The sequence below is a fragment of the Chrysemys picta genome, chromosome 18 (genome assembly GCF_011386835.1).
Source record: "Chrysemys picta bellii isolate R12L10 chromosome 18, ASM1138683v2, whole genome shotgun sequence".
NCBI lineage: Eukaryota > Metazoa > Chordata > Testudines > Emydidae > Chrysemys > Chrysemys picta.
Window position 1 is genome coordinate 18,198,967 of NC_088808.1, and position 13,737 is coordinate 18,212,703.

Below are 13,737 nucleotides of genomic sequence, written 5' to 3' on the forward strand. Positions count from 1 at the left end.
AGCTGCTTTCAATACCTTCCAGCTGGAGTGCCCTCCTGCAGTCTTTACTGTGACAAAACTCCCACTGACTGCCCTGGAGTCAGGAATGCAGGATCAGGCCCTTCCTGATTTGCTCTATGCCCATTTGAAACGAAAATGGAGCTGTATGTTCGTTGGGCCTGCTCTTGCAAACTTGAAAGGAGCAGTCCTACCAAGATCTATAGGACAACTGGTGAGAGCAGGGAGTTCTTAGGTGGGGTAGGGGCACTGGGCCCTCAGAGGCCTTTACGTTCATGCAGCCTCGGAGCTGGCTAACCGGTGGTGATATCTGTGGAGTTGGAAAGTCAAATGCAAAGGGAAATAACTCATGTTTCTGACCAGCGGTTGCCCATCTAAAAATGCGGTCCTGCAAAGAGAAAGACGGTTGGTTGCTTTGTTTACCTTGACTACAGGTGGCGTGGGAGGAACCACTGTCATAATCGGAGCAGCAGGAGGAGGGGCAGCGGCAGCCGGAGGAGCAGTTACAGGCGGGACGTTTGCGGTGATGGTTGGCACAGGCGTGGCGGCGATAACGGGCGTCTGAGAGACAGCTGGAGGGACGTTCTGGAAAGGGGCTGGCGGGGAGACCGATGACACAGCTGCTGCTTGCTGCGCTCCTTTAAAACGATACAATTAAACACATGTGAGACAGCACATTCAATAGGCACTCAGCTAGCTTGACCAAGAGAAGCTGTTGCCTCTGGACTCTACAGCAATGAACGTCTGGGCCTTTCTGCTCTCTCTGCAGTGTCTGGATGACCATATGTGAGCAAACTGCTCCAAGTCCTGACGGTCAGGTCTGCTGTTATGGGACAGTTTCTGTTTTCCCTTCCAGCCTCTCTCAGAACTAGCCTGTGCTCAGCCAAGGAGGAGACCGATGGGAGGGTAGGGAAGGACGTGGATTCTCTAGAAAGGACGCTGAACTGTTCACAGCGGGAAAACCTCCACTGAGTTCAAGCTGCCTTTGCTCCTGCTCTGCAGAGTTAATAATAAATACCACTAGTCTATGGGGCTGGGCAAAAAACTGATTGTTCAGTCACTGATAAGCCTGACATTTTTTTTTAAATGTCCATTTTGGGTCAAACGGAAAAGAAAAATTTTCAAATGTATCGGTGAATTGAAAAGTCAACAAAAAATTCATGTCAGGTCGAATGAAACGGTTTGTTTCCATTTCAACCGTTTTAAAATATTTATTTATTTAATAAAAGAAAGTTTTGAACAAAAAGCGTCACCCCGAACCGGAACATCGAAACAGTTCATGTCAAAATGAAATGTTTACGTTTTTCAGAATTTGTTTGTTTTGTTTTTTTCCAACCAAAACAACTCGGCAAAGCTAACAGGAATTCACAAAACATTTCCATGTTGCCAAATCTGCATGTTTCACCAAAAAAGTCTCACCCAGGCCTACTTATACGGCACTTTAAATCCATAGACCTCAAAGCTCTTCACAGGGAAAGTTCAGGTGACTTGCCCATGGTTATGCCGCAAATGAAAAGCGGAACTGGGAACAGAACCCAGGTCTCTGGATTCCCAGACTAGTGCATTATCTGCTACACCATGCTGCCATTCCTGTTATAGGGCGGCGGTAATCTGTCCCACAGAGGCAGCTGCATTTTAATACAAGGTGCAAACGTTTTTTTGTTTTTAAAGTCCCAGCACCGTTCTATTATTGATTAATGAAATAATTCTTTGCACTTCTACAGCACCTTCAAAGGACGCTTTACAGACTTGGTGCCTTAGTTGACGTATGTGGAACTTGAGGCACAAAAGGCAAACTGACTTTCCCAAAGCCACAATCAGATTTCATCTACACAGCAACTTGCTCCTGTTTCATTAAATCAATGCAAACACGTGTTTTCACCCCTGTGATTTCAATGGGAGTTAGGAGCTTAAATGCCTTTAGATATCTGGCCCTTAGTCTCTCTGTGCTCTGGAGATAGTAGCAGTGTCCTCCCTCACAGGCCTATCTTGGATAGACAGACAAGCAGGATCCACACGTCCTGACTCTCATTCAATGCTCTGACCATTAGACTACACTCCTTTTCTACCCTCCTAATTGTGTGTCTAGTCAGGCAGGGTGGAAGTGGGTCAGGAATCAGCAACGGGCTCGCAACATTGATTACCATCTGGTCAGGTCAGTACCTGCACTCTGTGCGCTCGCTGCTGGCTTGCGACCTTTGCCTTTAGGGACCGGTGGTAATAACTCAACTTCCTCCTGGGGCATCTGGGCTACTTTCTGCAGAAAAATCTTCTCCAGGGCTTGCGCCATGAGGACGATGTCATCCGTGGGCTGGGTGGACAGAACAAGGCAGCACTAGCATAATGCACCCGTGAGAAGCAAAGAGGGACTGAAAGCCTTTACAATCGCGTTGTTTGATTTATCCCCTAGCCGGAAATGTACACTGTCTTCCAATGAATGAATGCACCATAGCTCTGAGAATTAAATAACTCTTTAGCCCTTCTCTGGTATTCACGCCAGCCTCAATTGGTATGTCTACACGGCAACAAAAAACCCGCAGTACCAAGTATCAGAGCCCGGATCAACTGACTCAAGCTCAGGGTTAAAATAGCAGGGTAGAGGTTCGGACTTGGGCTGGAGCCTGGGCTCTAAGGGTATGTCTACATGGGGATGAAAAATCCTGGTTGGTCCAGGTCAGCTGACTTGGACTCACCGGGCTCGGGCTCCAGGGCTGAAAAACTGCTGGGTAGACGTTCGGTCTTGGGCTGGAGCCCAGGCTCTAGGACCCTGCAAGAGGGGAAGGTCCCAGAGCTCCGGCTCCAGCCCAAGCCTGAATGTCTACACTGCAATTGTATAGCCCCGCAGCCCAAGCCCCGTGAGCCTGAGTCAGTTGCCCCAGGCCAGCCGCAGCCGTGCTGTGGGTCTTTTATTGCAGTGTGCACGTACCCTGACCAGCTGGCAAATTACAGCCTCTAAATACAATGAAGAACCAGAACACGGCTTCCTTTAGAAGCCCACACCATTGCTGCCCCACAGATCGGTTTGGAAGCAGAGAGCTGCAACCGACGAGCTGTCAATCCCTGTCTGGCAAAATATTCAGGAGAAGAGAATAAACACCTTCCTCGCTGCAGCACCAGCTAATTTATTTATTTATTTCAGCTCGCTCCCCAGCATGGGTCAATGATGAACTATCTTAGGAAAAAGAATACAAGGAATAAAAAGCACTTTAAAGCCAAAAAAAAAAAAAAAAAAGCATATATAAGCAACCAACAAAGTGCACGAGAGATTTATGGAAGAACGCATGAGGCATGGACAGCGGATATAATGATAGGAGTTATTTACCTGCCCTCTGCTGCTGAGAGGAGTATCTGATATTAGTTACTACTGGACAAAGAGAATAACACTTAGCACTTATATTCCACTTAACATCTACAAAAGCGTTGTGCAAACATTAGCTAATCTGAAAGAATTCCTCCGTGAAATTAAAGGGCTGAAGTCTCGGCTGACTCGCTGTGTAACCCCAAGATATTAATTCTACCTACAGTTAAGAACACGTTTGCCATTTTAACCAGTGCGGGCAAAGAAACATGCAACACAAAGACAGCTTTGTACATTTAAAAGTAATATGATTACCATTAATGGCATTGCCAGGAGGGTTTTGTGCACAAGTTATCCCTCGTCAAAAGCTGCAGTGGACTAGCCACCCGCAGGCTTCCCTATTCAGAGCCACAGCTAGGAGTTTGTCTGCATTCTTTACCTTGTTGTAAATGTAACAATTTGTAAACATTGTGTTGAAATCCTGCATGCATTCACTGGCACTCCAGTAATAGTTATGTTCCAGTCGCTTCTTAATTGTCCCCATGTCCATCGGGTTTTTGATTATTTTGTGATAATCCTGTTCAAGAAACAGTAAAGATAGCTTGTTAGGTCAGGACGCAATAAGCCCTATACATCGCCAATGAGAACAGCTCCCCTTCCCCAATGGGGGACATCAGACAGGAGGCACCTTTCCCATAAAGTGAAGACCCTGCTTTCCTGGTGGTGTCTGATTTGCAAATGGCAATCCTGAAATGTCAGAACTAGAACAAGATTGAAAAAAAATACCTACCAGCGAATGGGATTTAAAACATGCCTACCACTTTTAACTAAAAATTAACCCTAAATAAACCCTTTTGCTCTGCAACTAACGGGGTGGGCAGGTAGGTCAAAGCGGAAGCCAAGGTGATCAGAACCTCTGGAAATCAGATGCACAGTCCCTCCGCTGCTATGATCATAGTCTGAGCAAGCAAGGTGGAGTTAGCACCAATTTCCTTGAAAGGTTCCAGCAGTGGCTGGCTTGGTGCTGACTCCTAGAGCGGAGATCTGGGGAGGCAAGTTCATGCTAACCGTTAATAGGGAAACTGTCTTTGCCGTCAGGTGAATGTGTGCAGACCGTAAGAGATTCAGCAGGAACTAAGATGTTCAGAGGTTTCTTTTAAAAAACAGCTTTGTGTAGCATTTCTTTATGAGACAAAGGCCTTGTCTACATTTAAACGGGCTTGCTGGTATAGTTATACTGGGAATCCTCCCCCATGGAGAGGCAGCTTATGCCAGCAAAAGAACGTTTTTTACTGGTCTAGCTTAAACCAGCTCCCCAAACAGGATAAGCTGGCAAAAGGACTTTTTTTCCCCACTTATAACTGCATCTACTAGGGCTTTTGCCAGCACAGCTAGGTTGATTGGGAGCATGATTTTTTTCACACTCCTAACCAACACGGCAATGCCAGTAAACCTTTCTAGTGCAGACCAGGCCAAAGTTAAGAGAGTCTGACATTAAGTGAAAACACTATTTCAGTTCTTGAGTGTTCCAGCTCCTATTCCTGACCCAAAGATTTCAGGGACATCTGCTGCTCTTGGAAAACCCATTGCATAATTCCAAAACGCAGTCCTTATGCTCTTTCTTTAAGCATAGGTCAGAAGCTATTAAGGTAACATTCTAATCTACAACAAAAACTCAAAAATAGCAAAGGCCTGAGGAGCTTCTTAATAAACAGAACCAAAAATAAAATTAAAAAAAACATCCATCTAATAATGGATCAGAGTTAACGTAACTTCTACTAGTTACGAAGAAGTCAGGTCTGTGAAAGGTGGTCTCATATTCAGGGTACTGGGAAACGAATGACTGCCCCACTCGTTTCGCTATGCAGGGGCCAGTGCTCAGCACGGCCACTCTGGGGAGTTGGGGAATCAGACGGAACCTATCAACATTTCACTTCAGAGGCTTTAATGTGTATTTGCCAGCTGATTCATCATGTGAATGAAAGCACTCAGAGTGTGTCAGAGCTGAGAGAGAACTTCTCCCTCTAGCTGGGCCTGGGAGTTTTGCTGTAGGGGGGAGGGATAGCTCAGTGGTTTGAGCATTGTCCTGCTAAACACAGGGTTTTGAGTTCAATCCTTGAGGGGGCCACTTAGGGATTTAGGGCAAAAATCAGTACTTGGTCCTGCTAGTGAAGGCAAGGGGCTGGATTCAATGACCTTTCAGGGTCCCTCCAGCTCTATGAGATAGGTATATCTCCATATATTTATTCACATGAGCAGAAATTGCACATCGCTAAAGCAGAGCTCTCCTGGCAGAGGACACAAAGCAAAGGAAAGAATACTTACTGGTAAATTCAATTTAATTGCATCGACGGGTTGGTAGAAGGGCCAAGCAAACTGATGCTTCCACAAGGTCTTCACCACAACATTTTGCATGTACTGCAACTGGTTGGTCTTCCGCCCGGGCTTGTTGGGGTTGGTGACTTCTGGGGGGGGTGGATTGACAGGGCCCTGGGGAGCCTGTATCGCTGATGTGACAGTTGACATTTTCCTACCTCTGGGTCTCACTTACTGTTGCAGCGGCAACTAGGAGATTCTCTGTCTTCCTTTATGCTCCCTGAATGGGACTGACATCCCATTTCCAGGGCCCAACCATGCAACCTAGACCAGGAGAGAGAGGAGGAAGAGGTGGAGTGTAAATACAGACATTTAATTGAAACACACATGTTCAAAAACAATACACACCTAGACATGGCTAAACCCAACCCCTTCATCTGATCCTAGGGTGACCAGATGTCCCAAATTTATAGGGACAGTCCCGATTTTTGGGTCTTTTTCTTATATAGGCTCCTATTACCCGCCACCCCCCGTCCTGATTTTTCACACTTGCTGTCTGGTCACCCTACCTGATCCACTGCATTTGCTGTCAAGCTCAGATACCATAATGATGGGCATGGTACAAAAACCTAGACACATAGATTAGATCAGCAGTTCCCAAATCCACGGACTGCAGAGCACTTGCTAGTGATCTACGGCAAACTGGCTGGTCTCATGATGTTGGTTCTGGCTCCTTGTTCCATCGGTGTCTACCAGCATCTCAGATATTCATTGCAAAGAAGAAGCTGGACTGTACAGAAGCAGGTGGAAACAAAGAGGAGGAGCCAGTTGTGCCATACTCAAACATTTGCTGCAATTGTCCTAGGTACATCGCATCGTTGAGAACTGAATCTTGACTGGAAGGGGAGGTGGTCAGATTAATTGCTAAAGGAAGACAGCCCCAGAGATAATCTCTCTATTTAGATGTGCTCCATACCATGAAGTTCTTTAGGGCTAGGTCCGTCTCTTACTAGGCTGACTACAATGTGCACTCAATTTCCCATGGGGGTATCAACAGTGCTCCTGCAATTCAAGTAACAATCGAAGAGTTTGTCAGCCCCTGGAACAGACAGACAGAGATGGTTCTGTTCCGTCTTTTAATAGCACATCTGAAATATGAGTACACACAAAATTCCATTACTTTGGTCCAGGTTTTCTCTAGCACGCTCCTGGATGACAAACTCTCTAGCGTCATTATGTCTTGGCTACCACACTGTAAACAGCTTTGTTTTGTCATCTTCCATAAACATTCGATAGTTCAACCCACATCAGAACCACAGCAACATTTTTTCACAGTAAAGAGACCACGCACTCTTTCTAATGGCAAAATATTTAAAACACATTCAGACAAGTACACAAATACTCTCGCTGACATATGTTTCTAGTCTATGTGGTGAAAACCCAGTCACAAAAGAGGGAAATACGGCAACAGCAGTGACATGCGAAGAGGGAGACAGTGCAAAGAAACATCCTAGACAAAATTCTCATTTAATGTGTTTTTAACCATCATAGTTGAAAATCAAGACTAAGTGTAGAACTTCAACCTACCTTTTGAGTAGCTGATTAGATGGCAGTAAACACTGAACACTTATTTAATTTAGGGGAGTTTTACAAAAATAGATTGTGCATAGAAACATGCATCTACATAAAAGAGAGGAATGATTAAATATAAATATTCTCAGCTGTACGCAAGGAGCCAAGGCACGAGCTTACATAGAAAGAGAGCATTCCATGAACATCGCTGTAACCAAGAGAACAAAGTGAAAGTATTTTGTGATGGCAATGGGATAGTGACATAAGAGGCAACTCGGCCAATCAGACACCGCTTTGGGCTCCAAAATAGAATGCACAGAGCCAATCAGGGCCAAGCTTGTCTGTGCCCAGGAGGGGCTCCTATTTCAAAAAGGGTTTTGTGCAGAAAAGTGTTTAATCCCAAAGAAATCCATGTCTGGTGTGCGCACATGTGTGTAAAACATGGGAGCCTACCTACGATGTGTACATAGAAAACAGGAGTCCAAGTATGAATCAAACCAGCATCTATTCACAGGATGTAAAAATTCTCTTACACCCTAAGAAGATATAATAAACCCTATCATCAGCTCTGCTTCCACAAACTGAAGGGCCTGCAATGGGAAGATCCATCCCCTTTTCTCTGACATGATGGAATCCATGGGGTTCAAGCTCCATGGGGCAAGGAAAGGTAGGTGTGGGGCCATTCTCTACAGCACTGTTCCCCTCAACCCTCACATAAGGTAATGCTGTCCCCCAATTGTGTCCCCTTTGCACAGTGAAACCCTCCAGCTAAGAGGGTTTTGTTTTTGTCGAGTGTCATTGGCAGACAGAGACTGGATGGGAGCCCCAGGTGGGTGGGGCGACTGGAAAAACAGCGACACTGGTGTGATCTGGTCAACATTTTTCAAACTTCACAAAGTGGACTTAATTCAGCATTTCAAAACTTTGAAATACAAACAGGAAAAAACATTTTCACAACAGTTTTCCCTGTTTATTGACAAAATATTTCAAAATTTTGAATTTCAAGAAAAAAACAACAAAATCCAACAGGAATTTTTAAAAAATTAAATGTCATAATGTTTCCCTCTCCCTTTTATCTCCCTCAACCCCAGCTCTGAACTGGGACTCTGTGCAGATTTCAGACACCCACCGACTAAGAGCCATATATCATCTAAGCAGCACATATAACCCTGACTGCAGCCCTTGGGGTACATCCTTTGAATCTAATGTTTATTTCAGTGTTTTGGTGAATGAGCTGAATCCCCTTCAAAGACTGAAATTAAAAACAAGAAAATTTGGGAACTAATTTTTTGAGGCAACCTTAACTGCAGGGCATCGGTCACTTTTTTTAACTCTATGTACCACATCTCAAGATTGCCTTCTATTGTGTTTTTAAATTATTGAGGATAAACGCAAGATCTTCAACAACAAAAATCCCGTTTTTGTTAGAACTTCCCTGCATCTTCTCGTCCTCTTTTCATAACATTCTAACTTGAAGAGATGTTCTTTTTTTAAGGCACTGGACTGGCATCCAGGAGATAGGGGGTCAACTTTCTACGTGGTCTTGGGAGAGTCACTGAATTTCTCTGTGCTTCATTTCCTCATCTGTACAATGGGGATAATACCACCACCTTTCTGCCTTATTTTGTCAATCTTGTCTAATTAGATTGAAACTCTTTGGGACAGGAGCTATTTCTTTCTAAAAGATACGCTCCAGTGCAAACAAGAATTAATTCAGGGAAGTTCCATGGCCTGTATTATAAAGAAGGTCAGACTAGGTGATCACAGGGGTCACTTGTGGCTTTCTAATCTTTGAACATGTGTGTTTCTACAGCACCTAGCACAGTGGGGTGCTGATCTTAGTTGGGGCCTCTCGGCAGCACCGTAATATGAACAGTAATTAAGTAAAACTTAATTACATAAACCAGAAAGGATCTTTTAAAACTTTAGTTTAAATATCAAGAAAGTTAAGCACATTAGGGAGAACAGGAGGTGGGTCTGTGACATCAGAGGCAACTCAGCCAGTCCTCCTACAATTGACCCTAATTTATTTGCATACTGCAATCCCATTGGCTACAATTAAAGATGGCTCTAAACCAAAACTCTGCATACCAATGCTGCTGAATGTGTGATCATTCAAATCCTCGATCTTGCCGCTTGAGACCAGATCTAGTTAAAATGTGCCTATTTCTGTGTTTTTCATACTGTTAAAGCAACAACACTGGAAATAGTCATTATTAGCATACAGAAGGCTTTAATGTGTATTTGCCAGCTGATTCATCATGTGAATGAAAGCACTCAGAGTGTGTCAGAGCTGAGAGAGAACTTCTCCCTCTAGCTGGGCCTGGGAGTTTTGCTGTATGATTTATTATGTATGTATTTATTTGTACATGTGTTTCACCATTCAATGGGTCACAGATCTGTCAGAGCATTTATACAGAGAGACAGCCTACTTTATTCACTTGGGAAAGAAAGAACTGAAGTAGTCTGTTATGCTTTCAGCACACACACTGAGAAATTAGATACAAACAAATACACTTGCTGGAAGGCTGCAATGTAACACTACTTTATTTCTTATAATTCAGAACGATAACACACAAAAACCTAAAACCAGAGAGAGAGAAAACAGGCTGCTCCCTAAGGCAACCAGGCACAATTCACCTCACCTTGCTTTAAGCTGGCTCTTTCCAGAACTGACTCTGTGGCTGCATGCTTTCTTACAGAGTCCCCGAGCCTGCAAGCAGGACTAAGACCGCCACCCCACCACACCCTCTCCAAGTGATAGCTTCCAATTCCAACACAGTCCTCAATACACCACACAGTCCTATTCCCTGCCATCCAGGGAGACTGGACATTATTTTCCATGTATAGTAGCACCCACTATGTGCTAGGCACTTTCCAAATGCTTAAGGATGGTCCCTGCTCAGAGGAGCTCACAAGCAAAGGGCAGACAGACAAGCAGACAGGGTGAGGCCAGATGTCACAATTCGCAAGGGTCATGAGACCTAATTACGCTTGGAAGACAGTATACAGAAGACATGGTCCCTGCCCTGAAACACACCAGGACGCCTAGAGGAAAGTTCAGTCACACACCGGGTTTAAAGCAGATTGAAACAGGAGCAGGAATTCTTAGGAGACACCTGTTCTCACTCTCCCACGCCAGAAAGAGGAGAAACCCTTCCCGTGCTTTGAGTAGAGGAGGGGGAGTTGAGCTCTCCCACACTGCCCCTTCCTTGAACCCTTGCCTGAATAGCTTCCTGTTTGTTTGCCACAGGGGTTGCTTTGATTTAGCTTTTCCTCTCTTTTTTACTTCTCTTGCCCCCATCTTTAAATGACAAGCAAGTAGTGGGGTAGCAGCTTTGAGGAATTTGGAACAGGGAGGGTTAGTAGCTGGCAGGCAGGGATGAAGAGGGGATTCCAGAGGGGGCAGCGTGGGAGTTGGCATGAAGACAAAGGCAGGGGAAGCTTAGCTTGTTTGCGGTCTTTAGTTGGGGGCGAAGTCTGGTCATTTATTAGATGCGTGCACAACACCCAGCCCAGTGGGGCCCTGATCTTAGCTGGGGCCTCTGGGTGCTACTGCAATAGAAGTGCTAAAGCCTAACAACAACAGGCAAAGAGAGTGTGGAGGTGGGATTCATGGGAGCAGCAAAGGGGGTGAGTGCGATTAGGGGTCCCCCTTCCCTTTGGCTCTCCCATTGGCATAACTCCACCCCCGCGAGAAGCTCTCCCGCCGACAGAGCGCTGTCCCCACTGGCGTGTAGGTCGGTGTACCTTACATCAGTGCTTCTCAAGCTATCTGACGTGGGGGACCGGCAATTTTTTTTTTCAACGTGCCAGGGACTGGTGCCGTATTATTATCCTATTTGACGCTCTTATGAGGAAACTCGTCGCGGACTGGCAGCCGATGGCTCGCGGACTGGCACCGGTCCGCGGACCACCACTTTGAGAAGCACTGCCTTACATCACTTCGGGGGCGTGGCTTATTCACACCCGTGAGCGACATAAATTATACCGACATAAGTGGTAGTGCGTACAGGCCCTGAGAGACCAGAACGTGTCTGACGAACCTCCTGATATTTCGCTGATGAGAATCACGTGCCAAAAGCAATGGAGCAGGTACACAGCTTTGACTGCAGTGTATGTTGATGCACACGGGGCGAAATTTTTAACCCGGGCAGAGGTTTGCCGCAAACCCTGTATTATTATTTACTCTTTGCATTACCGTAGTGGCTACAGCCCTAGTTATGGGCCAGGATGCCATTGTGCTAGGCACGGTGCAAACACAGACCAAAGACTGTCCCGGCTCCTAAGAGCTTACAGAGTGAAATTACGCGGCATGTGGCTCCGATTGTAAAGCCCCAATTCAGCAGAGCAATTGAGCACATGCTTAAGTCTCGCTGACATCAGCCATCAATTATTTGTATAGCAGTAGCATGCAGGCACCTCAGTCATGGACCATTGTGCTAAATGCTGTACAGACACTGAACAGAACGGCCGTCACTGCCCCAAAAGAGCTTACCATCTAAGAAAGAGCTTAGCATGTACTTAAATGATTTACTGCATAGAGACAGACTTAAGAATGTGTTTAACTTTGTGCATGTGTGTGTAAGTGCCTTGCTGATCAGGGCCTAAACTGAGACTCATATTAGCCCCTGAGCAATATTTTTCCATTTTAAATCATCTCTTTTCCCCTGTATAGTCCCCAGCTCTGTAATTCTGAGTAACAATAAAAATGGCTCATGCAGTTTTTGGATGCTTATCTGCAATTACTGACATCGCCACTTTAAATCTGACCCCTGCACCACTAAACATAAGGCCCAGGGTTGCTCTGTCCTTTGTAGGAAATTGCTCCCAGTTTTACCAAAACATTCAAAACAAAACCTGAGCCCAAACTCGCAGAGAAATCTCTGCTTCCACTGAGTCACAGACTGTTCCGCTTAAATGCGCTGCAGCCTTCCCCACCGCGGAATCCATCACGGCTGCGGGTTTTGGCTCCTCACTCAGCCAGCCTAGTCATCAGACACACAGCCAGGCTTAGAGGATTTTTCTTTTCTTTTTTAGCTTTGCGTGGCGTGCATGGGTCAGTCGCCGGAGCGACAGTTGGCCTGGAGAAATCAGGTTAATAATTCCCTCCATCCCGAGGAGAACATCTCACCCCACTGATGGAGCTCACGGACTGGGGGAGCCTGTTTGAGAATAGACTATAAAGCCCCGTGAAACGCGCATCGTCCCAGTAAGCCTGCTGCTTTGGATAACAGTTCTGCCACTTCCTTTGGCAACGTGGAACACTGAACAGACTGCTGCTCTGTGTGGAGCAAGGGCGGGTGGGTTTTCTTAAAGCTCGTCCTTATTGCAAACTAAAAGGGGAGGTGCTTTCTATTCACGTCCGAGCCCACCAACTCCACAGTTACTTTGACAGAGCTGAGAAAAAGGAAAAGTCCCAACCCACCCAGAAATGAGAACATAAATCTTTGGGGCGGGGGGGGGGGGGGTAAGCTGGAGATCGTGTATCCGACAGCCCCTCCCTTAGGGGCTCCGGAGAAAATAAAAAAGGGACTTACAGAAACCCTTCCCCGCCTCCTGCCCTCCAGAGCCCGTCAAACAGCCTCTGGGCAGCCTTCAGCCGCTTGTGACACATGGGAGTTGGGAGCTGTGCTGCAAATGCAAGGGGGGTACAATTCGCAAACAGGACTTGGAGATGGCCAGTCGCTCGAAGTCGGCACTTGCCAGATAATGCGACACAAACCTTAAGCCTCCCTTTAAAACTTGGGAGGGAAAGTGTGTGTGTGGGGTCTTTGTAGCTGACATCATGACAGGAAACCGGGATTTTGCTTTAGGATCAGGAGCGGCGCCCGGGTTTTTGGCGCCCAGGCAGGGGTCCTTCCGTGCTCCCAGTCGTCGTCGTCAATTCTGCGGCGGGGGGGTCCTTCCGCGCTCCCGGTCTTCGGGGCACTTCGGCGGCGGGTCCCCGGAGCGAGTGAAGGACCCGCCGCAGAATTGCCGCTGAAGACATGGAGCGCGGAAGGACCCCCCCCCTCCCGAATTGCCACCCCCCCCAAATCCTGGTGCCCTAGGCAACCGCCTAGGTTGCCTAAATGGAAGCGCCGGCCCTGTTTAGGATGCCACTTTGTTACACTGCACATCCCCATGATCTGAAAGTCCCCACTGGTCTCCGTTGTTGTCATTGTTTCCCAGATCATTAACTCCAAATGCCACGGATTTATTTGTTAGTCAGAATAACTCCAGCTAAAGTCGGAGATTCCGAGTTATGGTCACAACTCTGCCCTTAGCTCACCTCTGCGCAAGAGAGGAAAGAAAAGAGCGCGGGGAGATTAAAGCAGTTACTTGGCTTTCGACTTGGGTGTTTAATACTCGCTTGATTATTTCGAAGGATTTTGCCCCATTGGTCTCTCGCTGGAGAATATAGGAGCAGGTGTTTCCTCCGAAGGAGCCAGGGGGTCCCTTAGGTAAATCCAGATGGCCAAGATTTTCAAAAGCAACCGGCAATTTCCAGGAGCTTCATTTTTGGACACCCAACTTGAGACACCTACGAGGAGTCTGATTTGCAGAGGACA

At 46.3% G+C, this 13,737-nt stretch overlaps 2 protein-coding genes across 3 annotated transcripts in view; one reads left to right on the top strand and one right to left on the bottom strand.

The window, feature by feature from the left end:
- Window positions 1–13,737, top strand: part of LOC135976492 (spidroin-1-like) — a 925,731-nt gene that overhangs the window by 825,269 nt on the left and 86,725 nt on the right. The gene's annotated exons all lie outside the window — the stretch shown is intronic.
- BRD3 (bromodomain containing 3) overlaps window positions 1–13,737 on the bottom strand; it is a 53,291-nt gene that overhangs the window by 23,370 nt on the left and 16,184 nt on the right. For both annotated transcript variants that reach the window (XM_065572508.1, XM_065572506.1), the window contains exons 2-5: window positions 5,621–5,935; window positions 3,735–3,872; window positions 2,161–2,308; window positions 421–635 (exon numbers count right to left, since the gene is read on the bottom strand). In XM_065572508.1, the coding sequence (XP_065428580.1) occupies window positions 421–635; window positions 2,161–2,308; window positions 3,735–3,872; window positions 5,621–5,821 (702 nt within the window). In that variant the 5' untranslated portion in view covers window positions 5,822–5,935. The remainder of the gene's footprint in view (window positions 1–420; window positions 636–2,160; window positions 2,309–3,734; window positions 3,873–5,620; window positions 5,936–13,737) is intronic.